This window comes from Sinocyclocheilus rhinocerous, unplaced genomic scaffold (genome assembly GCF_001515625.1).
Source record: "Sinocyclocheilus rhinocerous isolate Xijiao unplaced genomic scaffold, SAMN03320098_v1.1 scaffold1538, whole genome shotgun sequence".
Taxonomy (NCBI): Eukaryota; Metazoa; Chordata; class Actinopteri; order Cypriniformes; family Cyprinidae; genus Sinocyclocheilus; species Sinocyclocheilus rhinocerous.
This window is the reverse complement of record NW_015661872.1, coordinates 186,752-212,394: the sequence shown is the minus strand read 5'-3', so window position 1 is coordinate 212,394 and position 25,643 is coordinate 186,752. Positions and strand designations below refer to the sequence as shown.

The 25,643-nt window shown below is 38.1% G+C and overlaps 1 protein-coding gene across 1 annotated transcript; it reads left to right on the top strand.

The window, feature by feature from the left end:
- The first annotated feature begins 14,647 nt into the window (after positions 1–14,647).
- LOC107726637 (N-myc proto-oncogene protein-like) lies at positions 14,648–19,556 on the top strand. Its single transcript, XM_016536299.1, is given in 4 exon segments — positions 14,648–14,830; positions 15,468–16,121; positions 18,005–18,039; positions 18,041–19,556. Coding segments are annotated over 3 exon segments (1,206 nt in total). The 5' UTR covers positions 14,648–14,830; positions 15,468–15,472; the 3' UTR covers positions 18,563–19,556.
- Positions 19,557–25,643: the final 6,087 nt, after the last annotated feature.

Sequence of the window (25,643 nt, the reverse complement as noted above, 5' to 3'; positions counted from 1 at the left end):
AGAAAACATTAAAACAGATAAATCAAAGAATCCTGAATTTTAAAAAATGCATCACAGTTTCTACAAAAATATTAAACAACATTCAATGTTTTCAACATTGATAATAATAAGAAATATTTCTTGGGCACCAATTCAGCATATCAAATTGTAATATTTAACAAAATTGCTATTTCTACTGCAATAAATTATTACTGGGACTGTCAATTAAACATTAATGTTGTCATCAGTGCAATACTTGAGCATTTACAGAGAGCAGGCAGAGACATTCACACGTTTTCTTTCACTTAAATTGACTGCAACGGAATTTAGATTTTCAACTACTGACTTGACAATATTAAAAACATGGTGCTCATGGCAAGAGATGCTGAAAAACAGCTATATGCGACGTCTGATGCATATGTACACATACCAACAATTAAAAAAATAAGTTTAGCTTAATGCAAGAATGTGTACCTGACTCGGAAAACTGTATACTGAAACTCAACTGCAGAATAGACTGCTGTAGACTGTACTTTTTTTTTTTTTTGATATGTCTATTCAGTGCTTTACTGGTCTGCCACAACAATAAAATGTCATTAAAGGCACAAGATTTTCAAAGTTAAAATGAAAAATTCCATTATTAAACAAACACATTAAAAAACTGTTTTCAAAATGTGTTCTTGCCTTGCCTTTACTATGGTAACTTGGAATAACTTTTCATGCAGGGCAACTACTGATAAACACAATTAATTGCTATTAATTGACATATCATGTAATCAACATGATTTTTTTTCTAAAATGAATTTTAAAAAGTAGTTAGAAGAGGCAGTAGTCATGTAAGACTAAATGATTGTGTTTTTTGTTTATGTGTGTTGTACAAGGCAATGAATGTGAACATGCGATGGTCTTGTGTACACAGAGTCCCAGCAGATTCAGCATCACTCCAGTGCAGCTGCTGAGGGCCAAAACACAACTCACTCTAAATATCACACAACTGTTATGGTATGGCTTCAAAGAAAACTACTCTTAATTCTGTCTTGTGAACCTTCCTTCTGTTTCTCTTTTTCCCTCTCTCTCTGGGTGGTTTAAAGAGGTTTAATCATGCTGATTGCCATGATTATGGCCATCTCCCATGGGTCTACTCTCTGGCCCTGGCCTCCACAGGAAGTCACACTGGCCACTGGCGATCAGTCTTCCTGTTCCTGCTCTTCTGCACACACACCCGACTGCATGGCCCATTCAGTAAAAGAACACACTTCCGCAAGCTTCCTATACTCACACACACTTCGCCACCTCACTAAAAGAATGATTCATGAATCAAGACTTAGGGTTTAAAAGCATGAGGCCGCCAAGACATGCTGATATTCAGTACAACTGCACAATTTTCCTATAAACAGGAAATTAATATCGAGCAACTTACATTTCAGACTACATTTGATGAGTTAAATGAGTCTTCAGTACAAGTTCACATTGATTGCCACAAAAAACTTACAATAGAAGTGATTGAGGCTAATTTTTGGAGGACTTAAAAGCAGAAATATAAAGCTTATCATTTTAGAAAAACATAAATTCTTTTAAAATGTATTGTTTTAACTGTAAAATGCTTTACAGCAGGAGGAAAAAAACAACATATTTTTTTAATTAAACAATGGTTTACTTAACAAATTGCTTTTTCATTAAATAAATTCAATTACAATTACAATTTTCTTAGGGATAAAAACCTACCTCAACTTCTATTCTAGACCTTTTACATTACTATACAGTTACAGAGCCCAAACTTAAAGGGTTAGTTCACCCAAAAATGAAAATTCTGTCATTAATTACTCACCCTCGTGTCATTCCAAACCCGTAACACTTTCATTCATCTTCGGAACACAATTTAAGATATTTTTGATGAAACCTGAGGGTTCTCTGACCCTCCCATAGACAGCAAGGTAACTACCACGTTCAAGGTCCAGAAAAGTACCAAGATGATTGACAAAGTAGTCTGTGTGACATCAGTGGTTCAACTGTAAAGTTCCAAAGCTACGAGAATACTTTTTTGCGCCAAGAAAACAAAAATAACGACTTTATTCCACATTTTCGCCTCTACTGCGTCACTTGTGGACACGCGTTCACGACAGTTTTATGACACGAGCGTGTGGCGGCGCTGACCCAGATCCGGCGTAGTGACGTCATCACGCCGGATCTGGGTCAGCGCCGCCACACATTATTTTTGTTTTCTTTGCGCAAAAAAGTATTCTCGTAGCTTCGAAAGACCCATACCGAAAAATTTTGGTAGGAATACGTGTACCGTTACACCCTTACATTACATCCATTTTAGGGTTTATGTTAAATTGTCATGGTAGCAAAGTTTTTCAATTGGATACATTATGTTTATGGCCCCATTTACTTACACTGCAAGTGCCTCAACTGTACTGTTTTCGGAGGGCTTTTTTAGGAAAAAAAGGAACAAATTGAAAATTCTCTGACTGAATTTAACTGAACCCAGAATATTCCTTTTCTACAAAAATAGCACCAATCAAAGCCAAAACATCAAGCTTTGCATTAGTGTAATAAAGGTCAGCCGTACTCATTATGGGAGTCAACCAGACCTTGCTGTCAGACGGAAGCTTTCTCGGTCCGTCTGTCTGCCTCTCCACCCTCTCTCTCTCTCTCTGATACCAGCTTATGTGAGAGTGGATAGTTGGCTGGGTAAAGCTGGCAGCGAGACAGGAATGCACAGAATGGGCTGTGAATCCAACAGGAGGCTGTTTGAAGCTCACACACATTCCTCACACACTCTGTGTGACCAGACGAGAGAAAGCCAATACTTGTCATCTGAGAGAGACTCAGACTCGTTGAATGGCTACACAGTGAAAGATGAATAGGAGCAATAAGGAAATGACTTCAGTCCAGAAGAATGTCTGATTTAATTGATTTTAGGATCGCATGGCGATGAAGAAGGGGGGTCAGAATCAAGATGAAGGCTTTGCAGAGGGCGATCGATGACCCTGGGAAGGTCAAAGGCCACCGGCTCAGGGCTAGCGCTGTCCCTCTACACACAAAGCTCAGGTTTAAGAAGAGAATGAGGCCGACATTGGAACAGTCTTTGTGTGGTTAAGGTCGTGTTTTGGGTGTAAAGGTGTGTTCATATTAGCGAACTTTATGAAGTTACACAGAAGTCACTTTCACACCAAGCAGCTTTCTGTTGGTCAACAAAGCGAATCTGTATGACCAACACGAACACAAGATCAACACGAACTCCAGATCATGAGAAATCCTATTGAAATTTTGTGAAATTTCAAAGACAAATGGTAAATGTGACCACAGCATAAGTCATAATTAATATTAACCTACAGTATGTAGTGAAAAAATAAATTATATTATCATTAATTTTGGCTTGATGCAACAAATTTGGCCAGTTTTTTTTTTTCAGATTTTTTATTTGTCTTTTTATACACAATCTTTGCATCTATCTTTCCATTTTCCATTAACTCCATTTACAAACAATCAAAAATGGCTTCTAACAGTATCAAGTTATAATTCATTTAATGGTGCTTTCGCTGTCTAATAGAAAAGTGATCCTAGACTTTATACTGACACCTATAGAGGGGGATGTCACAGATGACATAACAGCAAATGCTTTTGGTAACCATCGATGCCATTGTCACATTGTGCAAAAATAGAAAACTTTAGAAGATAAAGCAAGTAATATTCAGCTAGTCATGAGTTTGGATGCCTCCCTGAATGGGTGACCCACATTGTGTAGTATAACATCTTTTTCAAAGCTGCTAATATGACTGAAGTCTTCATTTCAAGTTAAAAATTTTCTTTTAGTTTACAAAGAAAAATGTTTACAACAACTTTAATATTTAAAATTTTCCTCACATAATAAAAACATGTTTTGTTTGTCTTTGGATTGTGTGATATGCATGAGTCTTTGCTAGAGTTTGTGTGTGTATACGTGTGTGGGAGGGTCAGTTTAAGCTGGTGACAAGGGTCATCGGCAGTTCCTCATATCTGTCATCATCTATCTCCCCTGAGTCTGCGAGCTCAGCCTGTACAGACAGATGGAGCGGCTTGTCATGTCTGGCAGGTTTCCTCACAACAGGTGAACCCAGTTGACTCAGCGCCGGAGAGTATTCTGCGTTTTTTTTATAAACACCAACACACACACAACATTATCAAATATCGTGCATTTCTTTCAGCTGACTGTAATTTTCTAAGAGACTGCGTCAATGTCCATCCCAACCCATATACCTGAAAGAGCTATGCAGCTCTTAATGATCCAGCACTGACCTCATTTTTGTGTGAGACTAATACCTAATACTTGGTTTCATATAAACAATATGGATATTTTAAATCAGTACAATCTAGCACTTAAGTTAGGCCACGTGGGAACGGCCATCCAGTCAGGTCAGGAGAACAAAGGGCTTTCTTTGCTTTGTAGGAGAGGACATGGTTTGATCTTCATCTACATTCTAATGACCATCTAGTTGGGTAGTCTTTGTGTTTGTGTGTGTGTGTGTGTGTGTGTGTGTGTTGAGTGGAAAAAGTCCTGGACACATTCCTGTCAATACACTCATTTCACCCTATACATCAAGAGTTCTTGTCCTGAGAACTGTGGGGTGTCGCTTTGGAAGAGAAGACCATGATGACAACAACTGCACTCCATTGATGAGATAGATACACATACACACACACTTAAGCCATTGTATGGTTTTTGTGACTTTGTGTCAAGCCAAATTCCTTTCGTCAATACTGATCAGACACACCTCTATTACACAATAATGGGATTCTGATTCATTCATTCAGAATTTCTATTCAGTTAATGCTTTATGAGTTCCTATATCATTTTATTTTTATTATCATTTTATAAGATAATTTTGACAGGAAAAGCTGCATAATTCCCATTAAAAAAATCACAAAAAATATATTTTAATATTCATTTGTTTCTTCAAGTCAGCAATGAGATTAAATGGAGAGCAAATTGAGACTTTTACTTAGGCCTCCAGCTTTTTTTTCCTAAGAAAAAGACCCTCATGTTTCCTCTAGAGTTTCAGAGATCTCAACAACGATTAACAACGTTCTAAGGTTTGCCAAACTATCAATGCTTGCACTCAATATAAGAAATTTCAACATGAAATCAAACATTTCTTATTAATATCTCCACAATTTTGAGCTATGATACAATATTTTTCAAATGTTATACTTTACACTACAATTACATTTTTTACTAATACTTTTATTCAGCAAGGATGCATTAAATTGATCAAAAGTGATATTTAAGTCTTTCAGTATACTGGTTTCCACAAAAATATTGCGCAGCACAACTAGTTTCAACATTGATGATAATAAGAAATGAACCTGCATATTAGAATAATTTCTGAAAGATGATGTGACACTAAAGCCTGATGTAATGGCTACTGAATATTCCGATGTGCCATCATAAATGACTATTTAAAAACAGGCATTGAAATTTTTAATATTTCCATAAAATTACTGTTTTCCAGTATTTTTAGTCAAATAAATGCAGCCTTGAAGAGCATAACTTAACACTTTCAAAAACATCTAAAAATCTTACTGACCCCAAAACTTTTGAACATTAGTGCATGTCAACAATTATCACATTTGAAACATCTCAGAGAAAGCCAATACTTCTACAAAACATACTCTATGAGCTAAGAGTGAGCAATCTCAGAGCAGAAATATTTTCCCCTGGGGCTCATACAGCTGTAAAAATGGTTTCTAAAATGAAGTAATAAACATCAGACCAGTTCAAGTCAATAAATGACATGACTACTCAAATTCAGTATGCGGTATGGTGCAATGTTCTCCATAATTCAGCCTGTGACACAATGATAAACACACTCTAACACCAGCATTCCCAGCACATCCAGTCAGTCTTGTTCTTTCACATCTTATCTTCTCTAATAAACAACAGACAAACAAGCTTTTCATCTTTAACACTTACACAAAAACGGCTCTTTACTTCTGTCTCAGCGAATTCTTGGAAAGCAAATGGAGACTTTTAATTAAAACTCCTGAGAAAAAAGGAAAACCCTTGTATTCTCGCAAGCCTCCTTCAGAGGATATCTCAACAGTATCGCAAACTGTGCTCAAATTGTTCAACTACCCAAGTCTGCAATCAAAAGTCGATATGAACATACATTTTCGTAACCACAAGGGGAGCTATAGCTAAATATAAGCTAAAAACTGATTAAATGTATACCTTGAATACAAAGTCGTTTTAGATTAAAGTGTCAACAAATCGCACAAATGTAAAAATCAGGGCAAAGCAGTTTGAAGAGAATCTTGCTTAGCAAGTTAGTTAAACTGTCAACCTGAATAAAAACACATGCGGTTTAACAGAACAGATAGTTGAAAGTAACTCTATCAGCCCCTTGAGTACTGAGGTTTTGTTACCACCACATCAACACAAGCTTGCAACGCGTCGTTCCAGGCTTTAGTGTAATTGTTTCAAATTGTTTTACAAGAAAAAACAGGCGACCAGACTAGCTCTCGTGCGCTTAGCTTCTCTTTCATGTCTTGTCTCTGCATGCTGATTCTTATTACAAATTGGATACTGATTTGGAAGGTTCTGAAGGGTATTAAAAGATAATTTAAGATCATTTCCGAAGATTATATTTTGATCTGTTGGATCCTTATTATGTCTAATAAGGTCATTTTCACTTTCAACTTTGGGTTTGTGTGTTTGGGTTATTAATTCCTATTATTTTAGGTTTTTAAATACTTTACAGACTGCTCCAATAGGCTTATTCTCACAGAGACATACACACAAGTCCTATAAGAGCTAAAATTATGGCCGGATATGTTAGCTTTTAGAGGAGATCAGAGGTGGCAGGAAGGTGGCAGTCAGTCCAGACAGGAGTGGAGTTCTCAGAAGCCAGATAACCCCGACACACTCACACGATCTTCCTGTTTATGCCTGCCCTCACATCCCATTCACACTCTACCCAGCCCAAACCCGTAACACTTTCCTCTATGTGGACAATCTGCTCGGATCTCACTGTGTCTTATCTCTCACCTCCTCAAAGTTTTTTTTCTCTCTCCTCTCTTTTTTTCCGCTCCCACTTCCCATAAGCGAATGAGATCTGATGCGGGCAAGATTGGGCACGTTGGCAGGAAGTGTTGCAGTTCTGGTTTGGGCTCTTTTTCTTCCTCTCTCTCGGTTTCTCAGTTTAAGGTGGTGAGATGTATGTCGGTGTGAGATGTACGAGAAGGGGGGACACAATGACACACACTAATGGAGGACGCTGAAACATATTAACCATCCTTGCCTTTGTAATCAGGCAAATGTTTAGTCTCCTAATGACCCCCACTGATCCAAACAAACACACTCAGATAAAGAGAAAACTGAGGGGAGGACGGAGAGAAAGAGATAGAGAGGGGTTGCTCCTCTATGACCTCTAGGAACAAGCCATTGAGTTCAAGCGGGTCGCAGACGGAGAGAGCCTGTTTAAGTCTACGAAAACAGAAAAACTGGATTATTGCATCCTTAAACGGCACACGCAAACAGAGTTACTATTTCCGAAGGTCTTATCTTCAGCCCTTATCCATACGACATGAAGCCATGTCTTTTAAACCATATCAGCAAAGTGCAGCACTTACTCATGTGTGGGGGGCTCCTCTCATATCTAGACACATCTTATCTATTGGAAAACAAACATCTGTTATTGTTAGTGTTGTCTGTCACTGAAAATTCTGTTATCATTTGCATAATTTACTCACCCTCACGTCTATCCAAATCCATATGATATACTTTCTTCCAGTGAATACAAAATCTTTGAAAATAAGAATTGTTGAATAATGTGCTGGTCACTCTTTTCCATGCAAAATAATGGTGACTGGAGCTTGCAAGCTTAAAAAAAGATGCAAAAGCACCATAAAAGCACTATGAAAGTATCATAGAATGGTCCAAATTACTCATGTGCTTTATTTATGTGCTTTGTTTAAGAAATAATGATGATAATCTTACCTTAGTTAACAAATAAGAACAGAACGAATCATTCAGACCAGTTTCGTGAACTGAATCAACTGATTCTTTGAAAAGGTCCAACTCCAAAGCATTTTAAGAATTTTCATCTGTTTCCCACACAAATGGCTTTAGATGACAAATAATACAGCACAAAATTAACCACTTATGATATTTTTGTGGTGCTTATTGTTATTTTGGAGCTTGACAACTCATGTGTTTAATTATACTGACATTGAAAAAAATCACATTTTGTGAAGAAAGAAAGTCATATGGGTTTGGAAGAACATGAAGGTAAATAAATAATGACATAATTTTTGGGAGATATTTTATAATTACTCTTAATTTAGTTTATATTTTTAATGATATTGGTTAATGGTATTTAATTACAATTTTATGATGGTATGTAGATAACAGCAGATCAAGCAAAAAAAAAAAAAAAGCTGTTATACCTAAATTAAGAACATTTGCCATTTTTTTAATGCAACATACACATATATACATATGCAGACACACAAAACAGAAGTTAACCAGCATTGACACAGGAGATTCATGGCAAGTGAGTGGATTGTGCCTCATGGTTTTTACACTGCAACAATGGGGTCATTAACCTGCCTGTCCAAGGCCAAATTTACACACACTCAGTTTACACACCGCCTTTAAAGCTTTCCGCTCTGGTCTATCAGGGCCTCTTAAACTGAACATATTTCGCCACAGCTTTAACTCAAACTGTCAAAGCGGTTGGACAAACAAGTTTCTAAAATGACTGACAGGTTTACTCAAGGGCCCTGGTTTTGTGGATCCACTCTCACAATGTGAACGAAATGGATAAGATTGTTCAGAAGACAGACAAAGATAAACACTACAGAGGCTTTCGACATCCACCTCCAAGCGCCCACAATACATTTCACTGTCAGAATGGATAAACAAATGATTTACATCTGAGCATTTCCCATTAGTTCTTGAAAAGTCCCCATGTTGCAAGTGAGAGCTTGTATTCAATCCCATCTAAGCAACAGAAACAGCATTGATGTGACAAGCAAAAATGTAGGATAGTTTGTTTTATTTTCATGGCTGATTTATGTGAACATTTGCATGAACAAACTGGTTGTGTGTGAGTGTGTGTGTGTGTGCCTACTTAACCATATTTTAGGGACAAATTTGTACCCAAAAGTGAGCTAAACCTGACAAAATCTCCTAAAACATCCCTTTGGATATGTCCTGATTTGTAAAATTGGTATAAAAATAAAAGTAAACATTTTTTTTTTTAATTGTAAAAATGCAGAAAGTTTTCTGTAAGGGGTAGGGGTAGGGGAAGGATTAGCATGATGATTTTTTATTTGTTACCAAAGATTTCTATTTCATATAAATGGTGAATTTTAAAAAATCTCACTGACCACAAACTCTGTATGGTACAGTGTATATATGTTTAATAGTTAATTTAATCTGTATAAGAATTAAACAATGTTTGCTAAAGATTTACTATAAGGACTTAATATTAAAAAGTATAATTTTAGAACAGATGCATATCAAAAATATTGTTAATAAATTTATATGTATTGCGTTTTATTCCATTTTTTAACAATACAGATAAAAACACTACATGAATACTGAAAGAATCCATTGAATTTATAGGTAAACTGGAATATTCCTATCTCTAAAGAGAGGTAAACTAAAGGTAATCTCAAACTCGACGAGGGATGAAAGTGGAAGTGGTGGTCTCTCACCTCCTCCACAAATATTTCTGCTCTGCTCAAATAAACTAGCTGGGGGTTCATCAAAGTCTCATCTGGGATGAAAATGTCTGTTCAAACAGGCCTTTGCGGTAATAAATCATATATATATAGTCACCCAGAGAGACCGTCAGATTTGTGATTTGAAAATAAGACCATTACTATTATGAACCATATTAAAGAGACACATAGAGATGGATAGATAGATAGATAGATAGATAGATAGATGTGAAGTCATCTACTTGCAAAGTTCATGACACAGGAAACGGATTTCAAATATCTTGGATGCTATCCGACTAAGTTCCTTTAGCAGTTGCTCGAACTTGCACTTGCATCCAACTGACTCATATGGAAACCTGTGCCAAACAGCTAATGGTAAAGGATGAAAAGATATATGATGACAGAGGGAGGGAAGTATGCTAGAGAGATGATATCTTGCTTTTATTCCCTTCACTATACATTGACTACAGGTCAAAGTAGCTGTGATTGCAAGAAAAAAAAATTCAACTAAAATCAAATTCACACTTACCTCACCACTGCGGGATCATTGTCATCATTTTCTCACTTTCTTGCTCCAGCTGAACACAAAAGGATAACCTCTGTATATCTAACAAGCTATTGTATGACTTCAAAGAGGAGCCCGACAGCCTCAGTCCCCATTCACTTTTATTACATGAAAAGAATGGCCAGGATATTCTTCAAAAATTCACTTTTGTGTTTCACAGCAGAAAGTCATTCAGGTTGGAGCAACATGAGGATGAGAAAATGATGACAGGAGTTTTCATTTTTGGCTAAAACATCACTTTAAAACGTTTAGCGAAGGCGCTTTAAATGGTTTTACTGTGTGAGGTAAGAGGCTGGAAGGTTATATTCCTTATAAACAGTGTGAAATACCAAGCACAGTGCAAACAAACCAATGAGCTTTTACACGGTCAATCACACACTTGTCAACTCTACCTGCAGTCTCAAATGTACAGCACTTGTGGAAATACCGACGGGAGCATAACAGCCTGGTGCCACGGGGTCGTTTAGGTTACATGCTTGTTGCTAGCCTGTCTTCAATTGTTGTTTGGACAATGGCTTGAAGGATCTGAGCAGCGGTGAGAAAAAAGTAGGATGCTGAATGAAGCCAGGCGTGAAAAGAAAGAAAGATAGAAAGAAAGACCCTATGTTTGGCCTTTTAGGGTGGCAAAAGATGGAGTTCCTCAGCTGATGCTGTGGTAAAGACAGGAAAAAGTAGCAGAGATGTAAAATGAAGATTCTGGTTACTATTTCAGTCAGCTCTGTGGAATTTCCCTATAAACTAAGAAGGGCTGCAGGATTCTTTAGCTCTATCTTTTATCTCTGTCCACTTCAACCAGAAGGGAAATTAAACAAAAGCAGTTAAATGTTTAAATGAATGAATGAACACTATCTCAATAAACAATGTAAGGTTGAAGGTTACTAATTGAATTCCACCAAACAGAAACAAAGTTGAATTTTCATGTCATTTGTTCAGGAATTATGCCACTGTGGTTGACAGATCTGGTGATTAAAGGAGGGGCTCTAGAGTAAAGCAAAGTCTACTGGAGTTCTGAGTGTGTTTGTTTATTGAGAGAGAGAAAAAAGAAAGATTATGAGATCTAGACAAAGGTGAGTGACAAACGGGAAAAAAACAACAGATTGTATTAAAAGAAAATCATTGCAGTTTGCAGTGTCTTTACCCATTAATGCATGTATTTAAAGAGCAATAATTCAACCAAAGCACACAAATGAAAGTCAAATGGACATCTGACACCTTTGAGTATATAAACCTGCACATTTTGTGCACACTTTGCATACCAGAGCTGAGGAGCAGGCGCCCAGGCCTGACTTCCGATCGTGTGCACTACTGATGTCCTGGCCTGCGCGCTCTCATTGTCTCCCGCCGTGTTGTCATTGAGGCTTTATGCTTTGCTTTTGTATTTTCTCTAAATATGAATGTTTTATCCAAACTGGCCCAATTGCTTAACCATCCATACGCTACTCCACCCACCGCTTCGGTAAGACATGAAACCATGAGACTGAGCTGTATGAATACACACAGATGTACACTCAGGCGTCTCGACCGAGTATGTAACACTGGCAATTTCATATGTTTTGATAGGCAGATATAAAACTGCTCATTTTTAATGGAATAATACCTAAAGAGCCAAATGTGAAGCCATTATCACAGATGACTTACACTGAAAGCCATTTAAATGCTTTAAAATTAATCCATGAATCACCTTGATGTTTTTAATTGCAAATTTATAACTAGAAAAGTATATAAATCTGATAGAAGCAAACAAGGTCAGCACAGACAAATCGAACGCTGACTGACAGAACTAGACATTCACTTTGCAACAAAAGTATTCAGCTTCCCACTCCCCCTCACTTTCACACAGGAAGCTCTTCCTGAGCTGAGGTCATAGAGACTGGGCTCTGGAGGAGCACTTCAAATCCCAAACCCTCTCTTACAGTCTCTGTCTTTCCCTCGCTGAGTTCCCACAACAAACTGTTTTCACAAGAGAAGCAAGATTCTTCAATAATAAGGGAGGCTGGGGCTAGATGTCACACTGGGAAGTGGTCACAAGGGTTATATCTAAATAAGAAAATTTAGTCTAGTCTAATTGCACATATATATTTCTATATGTTGGTTTCAAACATATAGTTAAAATAAATATTGGGAACATTTGGTATATTCTGTCCTTTAAGGTAAACAAAGCTTACAAAGAGGATGAACTATATAATGAAGTATATAAGGATGATTTTAACTAATTTTCTTAGGTCTTTAAGGAAAAGTTCTGAAATTGACTTTAAAATACATCCAATATAAGAAACAGTAAGTCTGCTTGACTTGCTATTTGTCTCATGCTATAATTTCAGTTAAATGTTTAAATGAATGAATGAACACTATCTCAATAAACAATGTAAAGAGAACACTTTAAAGGGGTCATATGAAGTTGCTAAAAAGAACATTATTTTGTGTATTTGGTGTAATGAAATGTGTTTATGCGGTTTAAGGTTCAAAAAACACATTATTTTCCACATACTGTACATTACTGTTTCTCCTCTATGCCCCACCTTTCTGAAACGCGTAGATTTTTACAAAGCTCAGCGCCTTCACGACATGGTGGCGGCGGCAACAACAATACTACAGCGAGAATAAAAGTTACGCCTTCTTTCTTTGCGTGAACATTTGGGCGGCGTTATGCAAATCTTCCCACATCGTGACGTAGACATGTGGGGGCCATAGGCGTAGCTTGATGATTGAGTTTGGGGGGGCCAAACCAAACCGGTGGATTTGGTCAGATGTACATTTAAACACATTTTAGTTTTGCTATAGTAAATCTACATATTCACATTCACATAGAGCAGTGGCAAGTGCGTGAGGTTGTCATGGTAACCACATCCAAACAAAGTAGTTTCGCTTTCACAACGAAGCACAGCGTCACACGGCGGCCTTGAGTGTGCAAATCTTCCCACATAGTGAGGTAGTTATGTGGGGGCGTGTTAGAACGAGCCGTTTTAGGTAGGCGTGGTTGACTCTTAACTTTTATAAAGAATATCTCTTTGGATTTGAGACTTTAGTCTTTGCAACTTTACAGATCTTCTTTATGCACCAAGAGCTTGTAACACTTCAAAGAGAAAGGAAAAATTGAAATCTCATCATATGACCCCTTTAAGACATCTTTGACTTTAAGAGTCTACTACTGTAAGACTATATTACAATAATGTTAGGCTATATAAATGTTATTAGGACAAAAGGTGTTTTATAATTTCAACATGAATACAAAATTATGACAATTACGTTTTAACATTTTTATGTATTTTGATATGATTATAACCAATGTGCTTGGGACTTTTTCCCCAGATATGTCAGGTCAATAAAAACAATTAAGCTTATGTTAAAGTTCCAAAGTCTTTAGGTAAAGCTGCAAGATGACTAAAAATAAACTCAAGTGAAATACTCACTTGATTTAAAAGTGACAACTATCTCCCCTATTACTTGACCTAGAAGAGAAACGTGATTAGGAATTAGTTAAACGGAATTAATATAGGCTATTATTAATATCATTTGGGACAAAAAATTATTCTCCAAACTCCAAATTCATACAACCTTTGAAGAGTGTGATGGATAAAAACGCCATTGCTTCAAACGCTGAGGCGGAGTACAATTACATAATAGCATCTCCTCCCTACAACGCCCATTACACCCATCCAATCGTACAATCCCAACTTTAGAAGTAAATCTACACAATCGACTATACAGTTTCATATCGACCTCTATCTGCTAAGCATTTTCGTGGGTGAGTAGCAACACAAAACATACCTTGCTCCCTGAATGTAAACACAGACGGGCGCACTGCGTGTTAATCGCGTGTCCACATGGCGGCAGAAGTGAGTCGACACCGGTGATGTTATGCGGATCGTCTGAACAATTAGATGCTGCTGAGTCGCTCTGATCCATTCACAACACGCTCCATCCTGTTTGAACGCTTATAGTCTGCAACTGCGTTTATGTTCTGAATAAAGCAAATTACAGAGTAGAGTAACAAACAAAAATAAAACCCATCAAGTCATTTCAGACATTAAACTAAACTCTACTCCAGTCTCTTAAAGTGACAATTTGAAAATTCAACCTTAATTTATTCACCATCGTGTTGTTCTAAACACGTTCAACTTCTTCGCTAAACACAGAATATGTGTAGAGGAATATTAAAGGGATTCCGTTTACTTTAATTGCTTTTTCCCACACAATGAAAGTGACCGTGGACTGAGATCTGTATTCTGTCAACATGTCCTTTTGCGTTCCACTAAAGAAGTCACGCGTGTTTAGAACATGATGATTTTTTATTTATTTTTGAGTGATCCATTCCTTCATTATCGGCGAATTAAACACCTTAGCGCAAACTGATGCTCTTTCCAAAGAAAATCACACAGCACATACCTCGCCCGCGCCCCGCCCACTGGAGGAGGAGCCATGTCTCTTCTCTTCTAAACGCTAGCAGCGAGAATAATACTTCACAGCCTCAAACACAGAAGCGCAGAACAGTCTTCAGTCGCCGCGGTAGATGTGCGACTCCAAAAGGGGGCACAGCGACTGCGATAAAGAAGGGACAAGAAAACGCACTCAGAGGTAGGACGCTCACGTCTTTTAGTGTCAGTTAAACTACGCGAACTACGTTTCATTCAGGCGAAATATTATTTCTAAACTATTTGCTTGTCTGCTCGACTTGCTATTGAAGGAGTTTGTGTCTTGTCCTGTAATTACAGTCCAACGTTTAAGTGAGTTAATGAACGCTATCACAATAAACAATGTAGAGAGGACACTCCAAAGACATCTGTGGCTTAAGAGACTGCTGTATAGAACTGTAGTACAGCAAAATATTATAATATAGTATTTTTTAATTACAGATGTCTTTATGAAAAACGCGTTGTACATTTTTAGTTATTATTAGTAGTAGTATTTAATAATAATAATAATTATTATTATTATTATTATATCATAGTTATTACAAATATCTAGTCTGTTTTGTTGAAAGTTTGTTTTATAATGCATTTACAGTTCAAAGTTTATTTAAGAGTATTTTAATGAATATTATTAATATCACACTATACAGTGTGGACAGTGAGATGACACTTAAAAGACATTAGAATGAGAATCATTTAAAAAAAGATGTTTGACTTTTTACCTCCCAGCATCTTTGTTGGGACAAAAGCTTTTATTTTAAAAGCTGTGGTGATTCTAAGACATCAGTTTGTGTGTTTCACAGGGAGAATGCCAGCTAAAACCATGAACTCCGATTTGGAATTTGACTCCTTGCAACCTTGTTTTTACCCGGACGAGGATGACTTCTACTTCTGCAGACCAGACGCTGCACCGCCTGGTGAGGACATCTGGAAGAAATTCGAGCTGCTGCCCACTCCTCCTCTGTCCCCGAGCCGGGCAGCGCTTCCAGGGGACCCAGGGGAGCTGGGTGCTGTGGCTGGGGATTGCTCTCTGATGGGATTTGGATTAACGGACCCATTGGACTGGGCTTCCGAGCTTCTGTTCTTACCAGAAGACGACATTTGGGGGGCATCAGATGGGGACCTCTTTGGCTCAGTTTTGGATACTACAGACAATTCCATCATCATTCAGGACTGCATGTGGAGTGGCTTCTCAGCACGTGAGAGATTGGAGCGGGTGGTGAATGAGAAACTCGGGAAAGCCATCTCTGCTCCTACCGTTACTGAAGCCGGTAAAGACACGACAGTCAAGACACCCGAAATGAGCCACTCTGTACCAGAGTGTGTGGACCCTACTGTGGTTTTCCCTTATCCAGTCAACAAAAGAAACGGGAGCAGCAACAACAGCCAAAGTGTGACACAGCTGAGGAGCCAACACTTGCCTCCAGTCAGTGCAGATGAGACACCAAGTGACTCTGGTAAGTGTCCCCTGACATGCTGTTCATGTGAAGTTGTTAAGTTAAGTGTTTCCTAGAAACTGTCACTGAATACATGTCATGAATTATATTTTTTCCCATTTTCCCCAGTTGTTTCTAAACAATTCTGTATATGTATATATATATATAATATATATAATTTTTTATAATTATGTTGTATAATTTTTATTTCTTATTAATGACCATAAGCAACAAATTATGATGATGCTGCTGTTAAATAGTTTGCCTAGTTTGTTAGCGGTCATTGGGGTTATTGTTGAAGATCATATGACAGGCCCTGAATCGGATTAGTGTGTGACATTCCAGACTGTTGGTCACACACACACAAACATACACTCAGTAGTAGTAGTGGGCGGTGATGGGGAGTTTATGTAATACTCGGTCTGCATACCCAGTAGATGGCGGTAATATTTGATGTTGTCCATGATGTTGAGCCATTTGGCCGAATAGCTCATGGTTAAAGATTTAATGCAGAGAATAACGTCACTGAGCCACATTACACAGGAAAACATGTCCTTATCTGCCCTCCATTAATCTGGCTTAAGGCATGGAATCACAATCTAATTTGACAATTTATTAGGTCACAGCATTGTGTTTCTTACGATATGCAAGATTGTTTTGAAACATAAATGTTATTTTTAAAATTGCTATTTTTATTTATAAACTGAGAGCTCTTGATTGTGTAAAACCAAAGGCTCAGATGTTTGGGAAGGGGGGGTGTGAGCAAGGGCAGATTGCATAAAAGCCAAGCCCCTAAATTCAGTGCCCCCCAATAAGTTGCTTCCCTTCGAAATGAGAACTTGTTTCAAATGCAAATCCCAAACGACAATCACACGTGGGTGAGAGAATAAGAGCTGGCACTGGGCACCAGCATGCGAAAAAGGAGGCATGCGCGTGCATCCACAAGAAAGGCAAACCTGCCCCCCCTCCTTTCTGCCCAGTGGGCTGAGCTTGGCAAGCCAAGCATCTTCCAAAGAGGTGCAGTGAATGATAATCACAAGAAAAAAAAACGAGGAAGGGGAAAAAAAGAGATGATGGGTCATCTCTCTTTACAGGGTGACGGCTTTGAACAAGCGGAGCCTTTCCTCCAGCTGTCTGCTTGGCGCCCCTCCAGGGCAGCGGCTTAAGACGCCATCAGATCAGTGTTACTCGGCAAAGCCCGCGAATAATTGGACCACACGATTACAATGCTAGTTTTTCCCGCCCGTGCTGTTATCCCTTTTCGCGGGCAAACCAGTGGAAAAGGGGAACACGCTGACTGTCTGCATTCTGTTGGAGACTAAATTGCCCCGTTTGGTCTCTCCTTAACGCTGGCAGACGGTTTCCTGTAGGGAGCTTTTGAAGTGAGAGGCTGTGGGCTCCAGTAAATGCCAAACAGTCTTCATGTGTGGCTTAGTTAATCACGTCCATTATCTCATAAACATAGCTCTCGGGCGTCACACTGAGGCCGTCTTGCCATCTAAGCTTAATTTGAAATGTGTCACCAGTTGAGAAAGCACCAAGTGAAATGTCTAACTTGACAGCAAAACAGCTTTTGTAAGAAAATATGACATGACGAAATGGTCATGTGCTCGCAAACCCCTTCATTAGGTGCCATAAACAGAGGGTGTGTGTTAAAAGTAGAAAGTCAAATCTAAGGTGGTCCAGTCTGGGGAGAATCCAGCTCCTCTGTGTTTGACAGAGCGTGTTCAGATGATTGCATTGTGTGGGCAGATGAGACAATTGCTCAAAGACATTAACTCCAGCACACACCTAGAGAAAAAACAGGCATGTTTCCTTTAAGTGCACTTGTTCATACCTGTGCACCTCTAGAGGAATGGTTGCACAACAAACCTGCTAACCTAAATCTCCTTTTTTCCCTCTAGATGATGAGGATGATGAAGAAGAAGAAGATGATGATGATGCAGGAGCTCATTCTGAAGAGGACGGCAGCAGCCTCCATCCACCAGCAGCAGCATAACTACGCAGCCCCATCCCCTTACTCTGACCAGCAAGACGTACCCAGTGCTCCCCCAAGCAAGAAACTCCGAATCGACAACAGCACTATAACTCTACGCACTGGCAGGAACCAGAACTCTTCCCCAAACTCCCCTACTAACGGTGTACCAAGCCAGCGAATGAGGAAGAGCGACTCCAGCAGCCCACGATGCTCCGATTCTGAGGACAGCGAACGCCGGCGAAACCACAACATCCTGGAGCGCCAGCGGCGCAACGACCTGCGCTCTAGCTTCCTCACTCTGCGCGACCAGGTGCCCGAGCTGGCGCACAACGTCAAGGCAGCGAAGGTGGTCATCCTTAAGAAGGCCACCGAGTACGTCAGCTCCCTAGAGGCCCGAGAGCTCCGACTCCAGCAGGAGAAAGACAGATTGCAGGCCCGACGACAACAGCTCCTCCGCAGGCTCGAGCAGGCCAGGACTCGCTAACCCTTAACCCTCGTTGGCTGAACGCCTCACAGCTAATGGTCGACGTCAAATGACGAACGACGGAGCGCTAAGGCTAACGGCCTAAAATACATTTTAGGGACACTCACTGCTGACACTTTTTTGCACATTTTTTGACGTCAAGAATGTTTCAGGTTTACTTTGTCACCCCAATCACGCTACAACGGAGTTGGGTAAAGCCAACTTCTCCTCAACGGAAAGACTCTCATAAACACAGCTAGTCTTCAAAACGTGATTGGGTCGACGAACTTTGTGTTCACGCTCTTCCTGCAAAACGGACACTAAACAAATGACACGAGACACTTCGAATGGCTATAATCTCTCACACCTCAACGGTGCTGAATCTCATGGATGTACCTCTGCGCACCTTGATGTCAGACACTTTTGTAAATAGATTAGATTTTAAAAGAACGTACACTCAGTCTGCCTTGTTTTTGTATACGATTATCGTCTTTTGGTTTTTATAAAGATGTCAAAAGCTGCCAATAACTAGACTGGAAGTTTATATACCTTTAACAAGTACTGTAAGACCTCGATTTGTGAGGATTTTTGTAATATAAGGACACATTGTTTTGTTTTTGGATAATTTTTTTGTCTTATAATCTCTGTTATGACACGCTTTACTAATTCCTACATTTATGCTTTAGTGTGCTTCTGATACATACTAAATTTGATACTTATATTTTCGTATGAAAATGAGTTCTGAGTAGATATCACTTTATCTTGTTTTTATCCTTTTCTCTACCTTAATGTCTTTTGTACAGAAAATTCTTTCTATCTCCATTTATAAGGCTTCTATTGTTTGCTGTCTTTCTCTTTCTTTGTTTATATATTTGTAAGTATTGGGTTCATAGAACTGGGTCAGTGGGGAAAAAAAGTATTTTTTTTTCTCCTTTTGTATAATGTACATTTTAGTGCTGCAACTCACAGCACTTTGAAATACCTCATTTTGAAAAATAAATAGACATTTTGAAAACAAAAGATGAGTGCTTCTGTGTCGCTGCTAGTCCTGTCAGGAATTGAGAAACAAGAAGCTGAACTACATTTCAGACATGCTTGAAGCCCCTCTGTGGGCGGCAACATCCACCTTTCTAGCAGCCCTGAAACAACTCACTAAGTTATGACTTTCAAGGGGATGCAAGTTATGACTTTGAAAGCAAAAACCCACAGTTAAATCATACTGTCAAATAAAAATACCTGTCACTCATTTCAAGCATGAAAAACTGGACAAATCATAAATAACTTTTTTCTCTCAGTTTTTTACTATTTTACTTCAACATCAAGTCAAAACTGACTTTATCATTAGATACTTGAAACAAATCTAATATCTACATACTTGAATTGACTCCTGTTTTGAACAAATCTCATATTTGCAGCATGTTTTGGACTTTTTCCCCTCATTTTCTTTTCAACCGTTCCGGTTTTTCATTCGTCAAGCCATTCTCCCTCCATCTGCCTCGCTATGAAGAAAGATCTGGTTGACCAAGCCCTCTCTGACAAAGGAGAACGAGTATCTCCCTCGTTATTCACTCTCTCTCTCTTTCAGTTGATTTAGAAATCGGCAGGGCACATCCACATGCACTTTCAGGCACTCATACACAAAAACAAACGTTGGCACACACACTCTCAGCGCGAGTGGATATGAAAGCGTGCGCAGCTCACACTCAGACTGGCCCCCGCAGCTTCTTACCTCATTGTTCTGCGCGTTACCATGGAAACTGGAGCAGCTGCAGCGTGGCAGACTTCAAGTGCGAGTGTGTTTTATTCTATTTGTGCATGCGTGTGTACGTGTACGTGCAAATGGCGGGAGAGGGGGGCGTCTTTTGTGCAGAGGCCATCGTGGCCTGTGCTTCTAATATCCTGCTGGACCGAGGAGCGGGCTTGTGTTTACTAACTTCAGTCACATGGCCTGAAAGCTGACTGAAGACCCGCCCACCAATGTGTCACAATGAACCATTTTCTCTGGTCCAGAATAAACAGACAGAATAAGAATTCTACTGCTGCAATACAGGAGAAACAAGGTCTGGCCGAGCACAGAGAGAGAGAGAGAGACCTGCGATTATAAACTGGACCGTCTAGACTGATTGGTTACATAACAGTCTGTGTTGTAGATGTGTGCGTGTCTGCGATGTTTGGTCCCCAGGATGAGGTAACCATGGTACCCCACTGTGCCATCTGGCCGATGGCTTATCCTGCCTGGTTATGGAAAAAACAAAAACAAAGCCTCGAGCTAAGACAATAACACACCACCACTGATAGAACTGGCCGCTGTACAACACTCTGTATGTTATTTAGTTTTTCAAACCTGAGATTTTCAAAGATATGGGTGAATACGGATAAAATGGGAGACTTTTTGATCATTTGTCATTGAAGTTTTAAAATTTGATGTTTAACCCCTTAAACAATATGGTTTTAAATAGCTAAATATCTCCTCTATATTTTACAAACATGACATTTTTATCTGTAGAGCTGCTTTACAGCTGAAATTGAATTTGTTTTCGTAATTGATGAATTTTACAATATTAACACTGTTAATTATTAACGTGAAGCTGTTTTGAAACAATCTGTATATAAAGCATGATGGTGTAAAAAGTTTAAATCAGAAATTGCTAGTAAATTTAAAAAAAAATTATAATAATGGCAAGTAACATTACATGTGAAATAGCATTTTCTTGTAAAACATACTCCAATTATCTTTATTTACAACTTTGAAAAATCATTTTACAATGTATAAATTAAAAAAAACTTAATTGAAATGTATCAGTTTACCTGTTTTCACCCTTCATGTGTTATATGTCACATATGTTCTCTCATATTTCTTTCTTTCTCCTGCTCAAACATTAGTTATTGCTGTCTGATTGATATGTACTGGTCTCAGACATGCGTGTTGTCCTATAATAAACTTGGAGACAAGAGCTTCATACTATGTGAGTGTATGATTGTTTATGGTATGGTTAAATATGTATGTCTATATTTGAATCAGTCTCAAAAGGGGTTATGAAGTTCAGTCAGAAGGGATTGAGTTCAAAGCACAGATTTTGAGGGGTTTTGATCGGTACCATCAAAAGGTAATGCCATAAAAACACTATAATAATGTTATGTTATGTTATGTTATACTATACTATATTATATTTATTATATTATGCAGTATAATGGCATTTTCAAAACCCCACACCTTAAAAAATGTCTCCTCTGGAATGTTCACACTCCAGCAGTATTCAACAGATTAGCTGTGCTGTGGAACATTTCAGTGTCAGCCTGTCAATCAAGTCTCTGCTGTATGAGGGGACCAGCGCTTGTTGTGGAGTCACACGATGGACAACATATGGGAAACTGTAGACAGACTAAAGACAGGATTTACAACAAAAGCCAAAGTCACAACAACATGCTCTGATTCTTATCAACCGGCACCGTCAGAAATGTTCTAATCCATATAACATGCAGAGTTGCCACCCAAACAAAAGGATGCCAGCTTTAAAAATGCCCCTCACTGGATGGGCATTGTCTCCAGGAGGCAAGAGGAGAGGGGAGGGGGTGCCATCTGTTCTGGGTCAGGTGCAGAATGTGGTAATATGTGTACTGTAGTGGTGAGAGAGATTCATGTGTGATCAAACTTTACCAGTGTGTAGCAATTACCATACAGATGGCAGTGCCCTGTAAATGTCAGCCACCTCTCTATCTCTTCCCTGTCGCTCCTTCAGAGAATTGTCCATTGTGTTTTCTTTGTTGCTTTTTAGCTCATTTTCATTTTAACCTTCAGCACGTGTGCAAACACAGCCTTTCATCCATGACACAATGAGTCTGACCTCAGCATCACACAACAAATCCACACACACACACACACACACACATACTGATTTCCATTTTTTTTGTGGGGACATTCCATAGGTATTCCATGGTTTTTCTACTGTCCAAACTGTATTTTCTATCCACTTACCCTAACCCTACCCCTCACACAAAACTTTCTGCTATTTTAGATTTTCAAAACACTTATTCTATATGATGTACAAGCTGTTTTCCTCATGGGGACCTAACAATGTCCCCACAGGGTCAAAATTTACTGGCATTACTATACTTGTGGGGACATTTGGTCCTCATAATGTGGTGCACACACACACACACACACACATAAAAAGAAGTAGGACACCCTCCAAATCTGATTGATTTCAACTAAAACAAATGTTGCTTTATTCTGTTTCTGGTAGAGCTACATGATGAAGACAATATTTTGTCAATATTTTCTCCTGTATTGTAATCACAATCATTTATGTTTATTTGATAATTTGGTGCTCAGTTATTATCAATTATAACTTGGTGTTCAAATATAAATTTATTATTATCATCTTATTATTTTCAGTGTTAAAAATAGTTGTGCTGCTTATTTTTTTTTTTTCAGTAGTGAAACACAGTTTCCACAAAAATTAGCAAAAACTTTTTTCAACATTGATAATAATAAGAAATCAGCACCAAATCAGCACATTCAATCATTTCTGAAGGATCATAAGTCACTGAAGACTGGAGTAATGATGCTGAAAATTCAGTTTTGCCATCACAGAAATAAATAACATTTTAAAATATATTAAAATAGAAAACAGTTATTTTCAACTGTAATAATATTTCACGGTATTACTGATTTTACTGTATTTTTCATCAAATAAATTCAGCCTTGGTGAGCATAAGAGACTTCTTTCAAAAACATATATATATATATATATATATATATATTTATTTTTTATTTTTTATTTTTAAATCATATTATTTCAAACTTTTTGACCGGTAGTGCATATAATTTAAATCGCTGTAGCCATCATAGCAATAGCAATAATTTTTCTATTAATTGTGCAGCAGAAATTTCTCCATACAATAAGTGTTAATATTGATCACCTTGTTTTCGCAACATTTTGACAGACTAATTTAGCTGTTCCGTTGAAATGATGACCTCATTACAAAGCCTAAACTATGATCATGTCCAGTACTGGTTGGTCCATAATATGGAGTCCAGATGTTGCCAGGGGTTTTTAGGGTCATAACTCAAACTGCCCTGTAAAAGACTCTTACCTTTCGCCCTGAGAGTAATGAGCACTCTATGTGTGTGTTTTGTGCGTCAGAAACCATCATTCTTTCACAAAAGTTTGTGCACAAATGTGCTTGGCCTGATTTATTATTTTTTTGTTGCTGTATAAACTAAACTTACCATTTTAGAGAGCATTACTGCAAATTACACATAGCCGGGTCCTTGACTAGCTTAAATAAACCACCAGGACAAATGAGTTAATTAAAGCAGTACATGCTAAATGAGACAGATTAAGAGCCACAAAACGAAAGATACAATTTCTAAATAACTTTTGGCAGTTTAATCAAATAATTTTAACATCGAACAACCCCATTTTTTCAGCAAACAACTTTACGTTTAGTGGGAGACTCCTGAGAAGTCTCTTCAGAGGGGAAGAACTGTCAGAACTAGAGACGAAATGCCCATTTCATGCTAATTAAAGTCCCATCAACTAGGTTTGATCTCCGTGACCTGACAGAATAGCACCTTTAACCTAGAGAGACACACACACTTATGAACACTGGATGATATAGCGCACTAGAGATGGCACAGGCCTTTCAGCAATATGTGAGCCTGAAGAAAAGGGCAGAGGTTAGGAAAGCAAGCGTAACAATTCAGGGCTGGTAGGGGGCGGCGCTATTGTTCAAATGTCCTGATCTCTCCGGCTCTGACAGTTATCTGTCTGCTTGATCACAGAGAAGTTGGAGCTTCTCAGACAAATGTAGGCCAGCCCTCAAAGGAAATCAGCTTAATGAACCTCAGTGAGGCATTTAGTTTACAAAAAAAAAAAAAGAGGGGCGGCTTGCCAATGACTTAATGAATGATGTTTTTCTGCAAATCATGTGTTTCTTGTTTAGTCCATTTAAAAAAATATATATATAATTACTGCAGTGAAGTGTCTTCCTTACATTAATACTGCTCATAAATGTGCAGCAAGTGTACATTAATGTTGTACAAATATTAGGGCTGTCAGAATATGACATTTGTGTGTGTGTTTGTGTTTAAATAATGCTATAACATTAGCAAGAACTATATTTGTATATATGAAAATTATAAATATTAATTTTATGCATTTCTAAATATTATATACATTTTCTATCAATATTAATTTAATTAATATTTTTACTTTGCCATGCCATATTGTTGTCTATTCAATGCTTTTGTCATGCCATTTTACTGAAATCTTAATTTTCCTCTCCAAATATTGATGTTTAATGCAATTAATTTAATGTGATTTAAAAATAGGGCTAGCACAGTGAGGCATTTGGGTGTGTGTGTGTGTGTGTGTGTGTGTGTGTTGTGGAACACACTCAAGCCACTGATTTAGTGCTTTGTAAGTTACTCCACTATTGATTAGTACATTGTGGCTGTAAACAGATTTCCTCAAACCTTCCTGTTTGGCAATTGTTCTGTAGTCAGTCAATTTTTCTGTCCTGGCTGATTTTATTTATGGTTAGGGTCTCAGTGCCATATGTGTAAAAATAATAATAATTGTATAAAAATTAATAAAAAAATTAAATCCTAATTATTTCCCATTAAGATGAATCATCTAAATTTTTTTCCCTTCATAAATAATTCTTGTATGCTGATTTGATGCTCAATTATTATCAATTATAGGCCTACTTGGTGTTCAGTTATTATTACTTTTTCCCATTATTATCAATCATGAAAATAGCTGTGCTGCTTAAAGGGTTAGTTCACCCAAAAATGAAAATTAGCCCACAAATGACTCACCCTCAAGTCATCCTAGGTGTATATGACTTTCTTCTTTCAGACGAATCCAGTCGGAGTTATATTAAAAATTGTCTTTGATCTTTCACGCTGTTTAATGCCACTCAGCGGGTGTTGCATGCATCAGTCCAAATGAAGTGCCCATCCATAAAAAAAAAGTGTCTCACACGGCTCCGGGGGGTGAACAAAGGCCTTCTGTAGCGAATCGATGCATTTTTGTAAGAAAAATAACCATATTTAAAACGTAATAATCACTTTAATGTAGCTTGCGCCAACAGT